At 37.5% G+C, this 13,044-nt stretch overlaps 1 protein-coding gene across 1 annotated transcript in view; it reads right to left on the bottom strand.

The window, feature by feature from the left end:
• CNTNAP5 (contactin associated protein like 5) overlaps positions 1 to 13,044 on the bottom strand; it is a 683,524-nt gene that overhangs the window by 5,510 nt on the left and 664,970 nt on the right. The window contains exon 21 of the mRNA XM_025405058.1: positions 7,580 to 7,798. Coding sequence (XP_025260843.1) covers positions 7,580 to 7,798 — 219 coding nt within the window. The remainder of the gene's footprint in view (positions 1 to 7,579; positions 7,799 to 13,044) is intronic.

A 13,044-nucleotide genomic window follows, 5' to 3' on the forward strand; every position in this document is an offset into this window, starting at 1 on the left:
TGAATGGCCTACTTACATGCATACATACATGGAGAAGAACATAGATGTGTGTGTGTGTATACATATATACATATATATATATGTGTCGCCAATTATAACAATGGGGTGACGATGATGATAGTGGGTGTTAGAGACAGAGAGAGAGCAGGCAGGCAAAGAGAAAGTGGAAAATGTGAAATCAGAGGAAGCAATGAAACGGGGAGAGAGAGAGAGGGGAAGAGGTATGGTAAAAGACAGGTAGAAGACGGGGGGAAAGAAAGAAGAAAGAATGGGAGGGAGGGAGAAAGGGAGAGAGGAAATTCAAAATATTTAGTTATTAGATCTCCTGTATCACACTGTCCACTGTGCTTGTTATTCTTGTATATCCCTGGGCTAGTCCGCCTATCTAAAATGCCTCCTGCTTCTTTATAAATACAGTCATGTGTAGCTTAATGGTGGGAATATATTCTGAAAAATGTGTCATTAGGCAGTTTTGTCATCGTGTGGAAATCATGGAGTGCACTCACACAAACCTAGATGGTACAGCCTATGACACACATAGACTGTATGTGTAGCATAGACTATTGCCCCAGGTTACAAACCTGTATAGCATGTTGCTGTACTGAATATCGTAAGCAACTATAACACATTTGTAAGTACATGTGTACCTAAGCATATGTAAACATAGAAAGGGCAGAGTAAAAATATGAGATATAAATACATGCTACACCTGCATAGGACACTTATCATGAATGGAGCCTGCAGGACTGGAAGTTGCTCTGGGCGAGTCAGTGAGTGAGTGGTGAAGGTCTAGGACATTACTCTACACTAATAAAGCCTTTATAAGCACTATACACTTAGGCTACACTACATTTATTAACTTTTTTCTTTCTTCAATAATAAAGTATCTTTAGCTTACTATAACTTTTTTGCTTTGTAAACTTTTTATTTTTTTTAACTTTTGACTTCTTTGTCATAACACTTAAAACACAAATAGCATACAACTATACAAAACTATTTTCTTTCTTTATATCCTTTTGCTATAAGACTTTTTCTGTTTTTAAATTTATTATTATTTTTTACTTTTTAAACTTTTTTTTTTTCCTGAAAACAAAGACACAAACATACACAGTAGATTAAGCTTACATGAATTCACAACATTAATATCACTGTCTTCCACCTCCTCATATTGTCCCACTGGAAGGTCTTCAGGGCCAACCACATGCAGGAGGTACCATCTTCTACCATAACAATGCCTTCTTCTGAGTGTTTTCCTAAAGAAAATGCTTGGGGCTTTTCTTGAGGAGTAAGTTTATACCAGAGTCACCAAAATACGTGTGGATAAGGTGTTGTACTAGGACCTTATGGTTGCTACAACTTCATTAGGTCATAGAAATTATTCAGCTCCATTATAATCTTAGAGGACTACCGTCTATGCAGATCATTATCTTTACATGGTACATGACTGTATTCAAATCTGGATCATCCATTATGGTTTATTAGATCATGGCCTTTTTCCTTCCTTCCTTCCTTCCTTCCTTCCTTCCTTCCTTCCTTCCTTCCTTCCTTCCTTCCTTCCTTCCTTTTTTGACTGAGTCTTGCTCTGTCACTTAGGCTGGAGTGCAGTGGCGTGATCTCAGCTCACTGCAACCTCTGTCTCCCCGGTTCAAGCGACTCTCCTGCCTCAGCCTCCTGAGTAGCTGAGATTACAGGCATACACCACCACACGCAGCTAATTTTTCTGTTTTTAGTAGAGATGGGGTTTCACCATGCTGGTCAGGCTGGTCAGGAACCCCTGACCTTGTGATCTGCTCCCCTTGGCCTCCCAAAGTGCCGGGATTATAGGCATGAGCCACCGTGCCCAGCCTCATGGCCTTTTTTCCTTACTCCAACTTACAATGGTTTCTCCCTTATTGAGTCTATGTACTACTTTTAAGATCATTAACCAAAGTAATAACCTTGGTTACTACTTAACATTGATTTTACAACAGATTTCCCCATTTCTAGCAAATTTTGCTAATGATACATTAATATATGTTAACCCAGTTTGTTAATTATAACTCTCTAATATTTATTAAAGCTACAAATAAAATACTTCATACCTAGTATGATGACAGCTTCGGTAACACGACTACGAAAATTAAAAATACCATGCCTATATCCATGTTTAATGGACACCTTCTACAAAGTAACCCTTGGGGTAGTTATTCATTTATTTCAATAGTACTTCTCTTTTCACAGTGTGTCTAAATTGTCTTTTACAATTTTAGAGCTTTTAGTTTTAATTCCCTTCTCAAAAAAAAAAAAATGACGCAGCTTAAATGTATCTATTTATATCATATATATAGATCAAGATCTTATGGCCGGGCGCGGTGGCTCAAGCCTGTAATCCCAGCACTTTGGGAGGCCGAGGCGGGTGGATCACGAGGTCAGGAGATCGAGACTATCCTGGCTAACATGGTGAAACCCCGTCTCTACTAAAAAAAAATACAAAAAAACTAGCCGGGTGTGGTGGCGGGCGCCTGTAGTCTCAGCTACTTGGGAGGCTGAGGCGGGAGAATGGCGTGAACCCGGGAGGCGGAGCTTGCAGTGAGCCGAGATCACGCCACTGCACTCCAGCCTGGGAGACACAGCGAGACTCCGTCTCAAAAAAAAAAAAAAAAAAAAAAAAAAAAATCTATATATTATATATATATCTGTATATCTATTCTTATAGAATAGAATTTATTGTGTACTATAATTATATAGATAGACATTGAGCAACTATATCTATCTCTGTGGAATATCTATATATATATATATATAGAGAGAGAGAGAGAGAGCCAACATTCGGTAAGAACTCCTCATTATTGATATATGTTGGACTTCTACACTTGGCACCTAATGATTTACCTGTAAGGGGTTTTCACTGATTACTAAATATGCTACACTCTACCAGAAATTTGCACTTTAACTTACATATTTCCTTTTGTAATGGTCTTCTGTCTTCTGAACATTGCAAACCCTTCTCCCTAAGCAATTGGCATGATCATATTATTTATAAATCTATCATTAGTTCATCTAAACATATATTTGCTGCTTTTTCTAGGTTCCATACAACCCAAAAACTCTGTTCATATCTTTCCCTTAGCATTGCTCACACTGTATTATGATATTGTGCCCAGCATCTAATGCTACACCCTAATTCCCTGAACCATCGCCTTCCATCATCTTTACAGATTTCTAAAAGTAGGGACTTTAAATGTTTCTTAGTTTTTGTTATCTCCACTAACTATGGAAGTTAACACTGAGTAGCTGCTTGAAAGATGTGTGATGAATGAGGCAACAGGAGAGTCACAACAATCTCACCAAAGACAACTCAAAATCGCATTTGAAGAATAAAATGGTGAAACCTAAAGCAGTAAAGGAGTGGGCAATACATTGCTGGAAGAGTAGACAGAAATATTTAAATATCCTATTCAGATTACCAACTTGGTTAAAAAATTTATTTCTCAATTTTTACAAAATATTGGACTGGGCACTACGGATCTCAGGCTAAAGGTCTTGGCTAAGAGTCCTGCCATATAAGAGAGTGCATGTTTCTCAATATATTTCCCAAGATACGAAAATCCCCCTGACTTGTTTACTGCAATAAGATGTCCCACCTTTTATCTTCCTACTAACACATCATGACCTATCATAGACCATTGCCAGGGGAATTGTGCCTGTAATAGAAAATTACCATGGCCCAGAACCCTTTGACGCCTACCATTATTGTTCTTAGTGTATGCTTGGAGGCAAGGGGAGGGTAAAACAATACCACGGTAATCTGGGAGCTGTATCAAATATCTCACACCTAGCCTCTTCATCACCACTACTTGCAAAACCCATACTGTATATCAATATTGGCAGCAAATTCTGAACAAAATGTATATCCTGTGGATTTAGAAAAAGCATCCTGGAAAAACCTGACAATACCTCCTCACTCCCATACCAACCACTTTATTTTTATGTATTTATTTATTTTTGAGACGGAGTCTTGCTCTGTCGCCCAGGCTGAGTGCAGTGACGCAATCTCGGCTCACTGCAAGCTCCGCCTCCCGGGACAAACCACTTTAAAGCATAATCAGAATGACAACCTTATTACTGTTTCTATCTATCAATATTGATATGTTGATACATGTGGATGTCTTGGTTTTATCCCAGTGTATTAGTCATTTTGTTTTAACAGTATTTATGATGCTTTGACATCTTGAGGACCTTGCTGGCCAGGGAGACACTGCCCCTCCCAGTGCTAGCTAATTCCTAGAGATAGCAAACAACATGCCTGCAAGCATGCATTTTATACACAAACCAATCAATCCAGAGCCCATCTTGCCTTAAATAACTCGAGGCCAAGTATTAAATAACTAGAGACCACCCTTGTAGCACAGATACTGCCCAAATTATTCAAACTATCCAATTCTAACTGGCTCAAGCTTGCCTGCCTGGTTCACCCCATTCCTTCCCGTGGAAGCTGCAACACAGCCACCCCACCACACTTTCCCCTTTCTCTTTCTGCCTCCTGACCAACCCTAGCGCTCCTCCATGTGGCTCTGCATGGTATAATGTATCTCCTTTCTTGCGAACTGTAAGAAACAAACTTTGCTTTCAAAGGCTGTCATCTCATGCCTGTCACCTTATCATACCTGATTAAAACAAAATCCCAGATACATTTTCAGACACCCAAAATGGCAGTGACTAAGAAAAGATAAAAAAGGCACTTAGAGAATGGTGAAGCCTAGATGCATGGATGATGGTGCTGTGGGTTTTTTCTACTTTTAAAAAAGGCTGATTTAATTTATTTTGGTTACATATTCAGAAACAGGATTCAAGTTTTAATATTTTGAGGAACCTCTCTACTCTTTTCCATAATGGCTGTACCAAGTTGCATTCCCACCAGTAGTGTACAAGGGTTCCGTTTTCTGCACTTCCTCTCCGACATATGTTGTTCTTGTCTTTTTGATACTAGCCATCATATTATCAGCTGTGAAGTGACATCTCATTGTGGTTTTGATTTGCATTTCCCTGATGATCAGTGATGTTAAGCACCTTTTCAGGTACCTGTTGGACGTTTGTATGTCTTTTGTGGAAAAAAATAAAAAAGCCTATTCACATCCTTTGCCTATTTTTTTAAATTTATTTATTATTATTATTATACTTTAAGTTCTAGGGTACATGTGCATAACGTGCAGGTTTGTTACATATGTATACTTGTGCCATGTTGGTGTGCTGCACCCATCAACTCATCAGCACCCATCAACTCGTCATTTACATCAGGTATAACTCCCAATGCAATCCCTCCCCCCTCCCCCCTCCCCATGATAGGCCCCGGTGTGTGATGTTCCCCTTCCCGAGTCCAAGTGATCTCATTGTTCAGTTCCCACCTATGAGTGAGAACATGCGGTGTTTGGTTTTCTATTCCTGCAATAGTTTGCTAAGAATGATGGTTTCCAGCTGCATCCATGTCCCTACAAAGGACACAAACTCATCCTTTTTTATGACTGCCTAGTATTCCATGGTGTATATGTGCCACATTTTCTTAATCCAGTCTGTCACTGATGGACATTTGGGTTGATTCTAAGTCTTTGCTATTGTGAATAGTGCCACAATAAATGTTTTTCTTTTTTCTTTTCTTTCTTTTCTTGCTATTGAGTTATATTAATTCTTTTTATGCTTTGGCTACTAACCCTTCATCAGTCATACAGTTTAAAAACTTTTTTTTCCAATTCTCTAGATTGCCTTTTCATTTTGTGTATTGTGTCCTTTGCTGTACAGAAGTTCTTTAGTTTTATGCAGTCCCACTTTTTTATTTTTGCTCTTGTTGATCCTACTTTTGGTGCCATGTAAAAAATACATATATATTTTCAAGATCAATGTTAAGAAGATTTTTCCTTATGTTCCTTTCCTGGAGTTTACAGTCTCAGGTCTTATATTTAAGGTTTTAATCCATTTCAAGTTAATTTTTATATGGTGCAAGATAAAGGTCCAATTCTATTCTTTTGCATGTGGATATTCAATTTTCCCAGCACAATTTATTGAGTAAGCAACATTTTCCATATTATGTATTTTTGGAAATCTTGCCAAAGATTAGTTGATTAAATAAGCCTGGGTTTATTTCTGGCTTTTTTATTCTGTTCTATTGGTCTATGTGTTTGTTTTATGCCAGTATTATGCTTTTTTGATTACTATAGCTTTGCAATATAGTTTGAAATCAGAGAGTGTGATGACTGCAGCTTTCTGCACTAGTGTTTACTGCAGTATTATTCACAATAGCCAAGATATGGAAACAACCTGTCTGTTAACGCTTAAATGATTAAAGATACTGTGGCATATACACACGCAATTGGAAATTATTCAGCATTAAAAAAGATCATGCCATTTGTGATGATACAGAATAACCTAGAGGACGTTATGCCAATTTGAAATAAACAAGACACAGAAAGACAAATACTATGCGATATAACTTATATGTGGAATCTATAAAAGTCAAACTCATAGAAACAGAACGGTGGTTGGCAGGGGCTGGCGTGTGGAGGAAATGGAGAGTTGTTGGTTAAAGAGTACAAGCTTTCAGTCAGAAGATGATAAATTTGGGGGATTTTTTTTTTCTTTTTTGAAACAGAGTCTCGCTCTATCCCCCAGGCTGGAGTGCAGTTGCATGATCTTGGGGCACTGCAACCTCCGCCTCCTGGGTTCAAGCGATTCTCATTCCTCAGCCTCCCAAGTAGCTGGAATTACAGGTGCCCGCCACCATGGCCAGCTAATTTTTGTATTTTTAGTAAAGATGGGGTTTCGCCACGTTGGCCAGACTGGTCTTGAACTCCTGACCTCAGGTGATCCACCCGCCTTAGCCTCCCAAAGTGCTGCAATTACAGGCATGAGCCACCACACTAGGCCCAAATTTTGGTGAACTAATGTACAGCATGATGACCGCAGTTATTTATACTGTGTTGTTTCCTTGACGTTTGCTAAAATAGTAAACCTTAAGTGTCCTCATCAGATGTGCATACACATACACACACACACACACACACAAAGGGTAACTATGTGCAGTGATAAGTGTGATTAATTTAATTGTGATAGTAATTACACAATGCACATGTTTATCAGATTATTACATTTTACACTTTGAAAATATATAATTTGTATTTGTCAATTATTTCTTAGTAAAGCTAAAAAAGGTTTATTTTAATCACATGAATTATCATATTAGTTGGAGAACCAGCTTGCTGCCTCCCATTCTCTAAATACCTCAATTCTCAGAGCAGTATCCAGTTCAACAGTAGTGACTATGTATACAAACACACACACACACACACACAATGCATTATATACATGCATAATAAGCAAAGTACACAACTATGCATTTAGTTCTAATTACTCATCATATTAAAAATAAAACTACATCAATTATATATAAAAATCCCCCATGAAATATCAGTCATAACTTTTAACCACCTGTAATTACACGAGGTAAAAATTGAGTTGCATTAGCCAACCCTTTCATCTGGAAGCTTCTTGAAGACACCAAAAGTAGTGCCAGTGACAGAAGCTCTCTTGTGCGTGCTCTTGAGTATACCTGATGAAGAATGCACCGTGGTCACTGCATCCACATCTGAGTCCACCATGAAGTCGCAGCTGGATTCCGTCAAGGTCCCATGGACAGTCACAGGCGCGACGGTAGCATGGCGCAGGGCAGCTTTCAGTGGTGCTATGTGGTTGTACTGGACGGAAGACATGCATCCAGCAAAACCCAAGGCGTTTGCTTTAGCAACTTCAGATTCCAAACTAAGATTCTCTGCAATGTAAAAGACAATCAGAAGTCCTTTACTTCTTTTTTTTTCTCAAATTATGCTGGGTCCTCTTTGAGTAATATCTAAAATTACAGAAATTCCCTCGTTATTCTTTGAGTAAAGAAAACCCTCCCCTATCTCTCTTTATCTCCTTTCCCCAGCTCCACTCCCAACGCAAGCATCAATATGTCAGCCACATTTCATAGAAAACTGTCAGGGCCATCTCTGCTTTGAGATAAAGAATATTCCAAACTTCTAAATTTTCATTCATGTATTTTATGAACTGTAACAAAGACAATAAATCTGTTCTGTGCTTTAGGTGTTTTATAAAATTTATATCACTATCCCCATCATCATTTATCTTTGGATGCTGGTGATTAGTGCAAGCACCCTACGATGTTCATTACAACACTTCACTCAAAAATGTAGCAAGAGAAAAAAGAATAAAGAGGTAGAGACATCAGAAGTCAACATTGTCCTTCCAAAGATTTATCGTGTAAATTATTTTAAGCCACCTGTGTAGACTGACCTTCTATTCAAGATTTTCACCTGCTTGGTTCTGTCCGTGGAACTGATTGGTGTGCATGGGTTTTTTATGACAGCATTCAACTTCGTAAAGTATCTTTGAGACTTTATAAAAGATGAACGTGCAGTAATTTGGAATTCACAGCAAGATCAAATGTCTCATTTTCTTCAAGATTTGTGGTAAGATTACTCAGTATTCTATTTCTTTTTGTTAAAAGAGTAATTTGAACAAACTTCTATGATGCAATTATATAAAACTGCAATGCATAATGGGCCATATTTTTCCTAAGGTGTAACAGTCGTAACATACCGAGATGGTTCAAATGGTTATTTATTAAGATAATTTGTTTGTTTTCTGAAAGGTGGTAGGGACTCTCTCATCTACCAGTGTAGATTATAATTTTATTTTGATTCATAAATGGTCAAAGAGACTCCATCGATTTGTAAGCATGCATTATGCTGGCAACATTAAGAGACATGATAAGGATATGGAAGAAAATGAGAAATTAACCTTCCTTAATAATGCCTTTTCTAAGTTTTGCTCTAATTTTACTCTCCTCCATCAACACCCATGTAAACTTAGCCAAGTCATCATCTCTGTCTTTTTTACATAAAGAATGAAATCGTGCATTAATGTTATGTGGCTGCTGTGACAAATTGCCACAAACTTAAATGACTTTAAACAGCTTAAAACACAAGTGTGCGATCTTGCAGTTCTGTGCGTTTGAAGTCTGCCGTAGATCTCATTGGGTTGAAAATCAAGTATCAGCAAGGCTGCGTTAATTCTAGAGGCTCTGGAGGAATATTACATTTCCTCGCCTTTTCCGGCTTCTAGAAACCACCCACATCCCAGGGCTTCTCTAGACTCCTTCTCTATTTCCAGGCAAGCAATGTTACATTTCTCTGTGTCTTTCTTCCATACTCACTTCAACCTATAATTCTCTTCTATCTCCTTCTTTCACTTTTAAGAACCCTTTTGATTATACTGGGTTCATCCTGATAATACAGGATTGTCTTCCTATTTCAAATACAGCTGATAAGCAACATTAATTACTTTTGCAACTTTACTTCCTCTTTGACACATCGCCTAATGTATTCTTGGGTTCTGAGGATTAGAACACAGACATCTTTGTGCACTATTTTTTTTTTTTTTTTTTTTTTTTTGAGACGGAGTCTCACTGTGTCTCCTAGACTGGAGTGCAATGGTGCGATCTTGGCTCACTGCAAGCTCCACCTCCTGGGTTCACGCCATTCTCCTGCCTCAGCCTCCCGAGTAGCTGGGACTACAGGCGCCCGCCACCACATCCAGCTAATTTTTTGTATTTTTAGTGGAGACAGGGTTTCACCATGTTAGCCAGGATGGTCTCGATCTCCTGACCTCATGATCCACCCACCTCGGCCTCCCAAAGGGCTGGGATTACAGGCGTGAGCCACCGCGTTGGGCCTGAGCACTATAATTCTATCTACAACTTCAGGTCTGAGATTTTGTGAGAACTTTCCCAAATATGATAATGAAAATCCAATAATAAAGTGAACTGTCACTTCTTCAAATATAAAAGAACTCTGAGATGTATGAGAAAACTTCTGTCTTCCAAATATTCAAATATCTCATACAGCGCTGATATTATTTGTTACTTATTCATGAAAGGATCACATATGTTTGTTTGTTATCATGAGCATTAAAAGACTGTATCCCACATAAAGCATGTCACAAAAAAGCTTTAATGGGCTAGATGGTTTTTACTGGTGGCACCAGAACTCAGTGTATCCAGATACAATTCAGAATATACATTAGCTACAGATTGGTAGTTAGCAAGAGGTAGAGTTAAAGATCAGAAATATTTAGAGGAAGAGGCAGAAGACAAGGGAAGAGGAGCATAAAGTGTCATGAGGTTTTTGCATGGTAGGATTTCAGAACATGGAAAGTGACAAGTCATTGTAGTTCCGCCTGAAGGATCTAAGTCAACATCGCCAGCTCTCATTCCCAGGACTCGGTGGGAAAGAAGTCTACATAGTGTCAAGGATCTTGGAGGACATCACTGTAGTGACTGTCATGACACATTCCAGATGTAAGAATAGGCACAAAGATAAGTTGGGGGAAATGCCAGCAAATGACATTCTCTCCTTGAATGAAGACATGTTTTAAATAAAGCCCTATCTCTAGGGAAATGTGCTTCTTCCAGATGTATTATAAGGACAGAAACCTTGAGGTGTTTCTGAAAAGAAATGCAAAGAACAAGAATCCCTGATAGAAGAAAATATTCTCCACATGAAGCTCAAGATCATGATTTCTCAGATTCTTACACAGATGGAGAGGAAAAAAACAAAAATAAGACAAAAGTTACAAAGGTTCTAAATGATTTTAGTTTCTTATAATAATGTTAGCTAATATGTAGTATGCTATAATAATTTGCTGAAAACAATAATTTTAAAGCTGCAAAATACTCAACATTCACCACTCACTGAGTAGCTACATGCAACTGCAATAATTATTGTCGAAGAATTGTTTCTATTCCCCTCAAAAGTTATTGTAGATATGTGTTCTCAATCTTCAAAATTTACAGATGAAGTTACTGTGACTCGAAGAAGTTCAAAGATGTACTGAAGATCACGTAGCAGGGTTGAGATTTAAACCCAAGTCTTTATGATTTTAAATGCCAAACTGTATCTAAGCAATGCAGCCTCCAAAAAAAAAGAAAAAAAAAAACCCTCCAAAATATCTCTTGTATAGAGTAAAATAATTTTACATAAATTATCTTTAAAAATGGGTTGCAAAATCTAAGGAAAGCACAAGTTATTTTGGTTAAATGCCTCACAGAATTCACTGAACTCTATATTATATTAAAGACAAATGTATTTCCTAATTCATTTTTCTGTTTTTAGGTTAAAATTACATTAGATTCATGTGGAGTTAGATGAGGGGGCTGTTTTATGTGCTGTGCTAGAGAATGGATGTTGAAGACAAACTTAATAGCGAATACGGCTCCTCAAAGGCTGACAAAATGGGAATGCAAGCAAAGGCGACACCACTGAAAAATGCCAGTATTCCCTGTTTCGCTTTTCCCAAGATTTTCTACTAACATAAAAAATCTTATCCAAAAAAAGAATGACAATGTTCAAAAGTCTTGTCACTGCCTTAAGAAACCAAAGGTATCTTGGAAAGAAAAAACAACAGCATATCCAAATGTCTTATTTGAAATTGACTTAGTTTCTCTTACTCAATACATTTTAAATATTATCAAAATATGGTTCTTGATTCTCTTTTGACTTAGCCCCGTGCCCCCCAAGGGTGATGCCAAAACAGCATGAGTTGCTGATAGGTACAGACTGGAAATTAGGCCGACCTAAGTTGATGAATCATGAACTTGCACATATGATATCTGTTTCTACATTTCTTCAATTTTATCCACTATGAAACAGGGATAATAGTACCTACCACACGAACTGTGTCAGAAACAAATACAATAATATAAGTTGAATTTATAAGTCAATGACCATTAATGCATCTTTGCTGTTGTATGTATTTATTTGGTTTTTGTATATATTTATATTGTACAACATGATGTTTTGATACATGCATACATTGTAGAATGGCTAAGTCAAGCTGTTTAAGGTAACATGGGGGTTTACCTTACATACCTTTTTTGTGTGTTGTGAAAACCTACTCTCAGCAATTTTCAAATATATAATATATTGTTATTAACTGCAGTCGCCATGATGTACAATAGGTCCCTTGAACTTATTCTCCAGAACTTATTTTCCAGTTTAACTAAATATTCATCCTTTGACTAACATCTCACCATAATAAAAGCATACTGTTAGGAGGAGGAGGCGGGGGGAGTGGTAGTTGGCACTAATAGTAAAATCTTTTACTCCTCCTACTATTCATCAGTTCCAAACTCTGTTGCCTGGCTTCAGTGCCCCTCAACATGCCCAAGTATTGTTGCATTTAGAACTATGGTGTAGACACTAATATGCTTGCTGTGGAAATCTACTACATTTCCACTTACTACTGATTCACGATTGAACAAATGTAGCACTCAAATTTTGAATGACTTAGTTAATTCATTTTAAACTAACTTTTTTGGCATTTAAAATTTGGCTTTCTACATTATTTTGCAAACACCTTTATTTCTTGTAAGTAAAGCTATATTCTCTGTTAAATCTAATAGACCTGTGATGCCTGAGAAAGTAGCACAGAGCCAATTGTAGCCTCAGAATGCACAATACTTTACACATTCGCAATTGTTTGACAGGAAGAGAGTGATAGAATGAATCCAGGCTAGTTTTGTGCAGGCAGGTTTGTGTGTGTGTGTGTGTGTGTGTGTGTGTGTTTTAATATATGAAAGAAAGATGAAAAGATCAGCAATTTGCTAAAAACAGACATTGCTCTAGATTGTAACATGACATTTTCTATGTGTGAAAAGTTACTTATGACACTTGAATCCTGAAGTATAACAATGCAAAGCTGTACAGACCCATACAACAGGGGCTTATAAGAGTAAAATGTTGTATCAAGATAAAATACAAATAAGTGGAATCAATGTTAATGGAAGGTATGAGAAGTATACACAAGTAAAACTTTTTCCCTCTAGAGTTCATTGTGGCTTTCAGGTAAGGGATAAACGGTTTGAAAACTTAACTACAAGGAGGACCCAAAGTCCAAGAAATAAATAAATCTTTCAGTCCTGAAAGAGGATTGTCAAATTTGGTTAAACACACACAC

This window comes from Theropithecus gelada, chromosome 12 (genome assembly GCF_003255815.1).
Source record: "Theropithecus gelada isolate Dixy chromosome 12, Tgel_1.0, whole genome shotgun sequence".
NCBI lineage: Eukaryota > Metazoa > Chordata > Mammalia > Primates > Cercopithecidae > Theropithecus > Theropithecus gelada.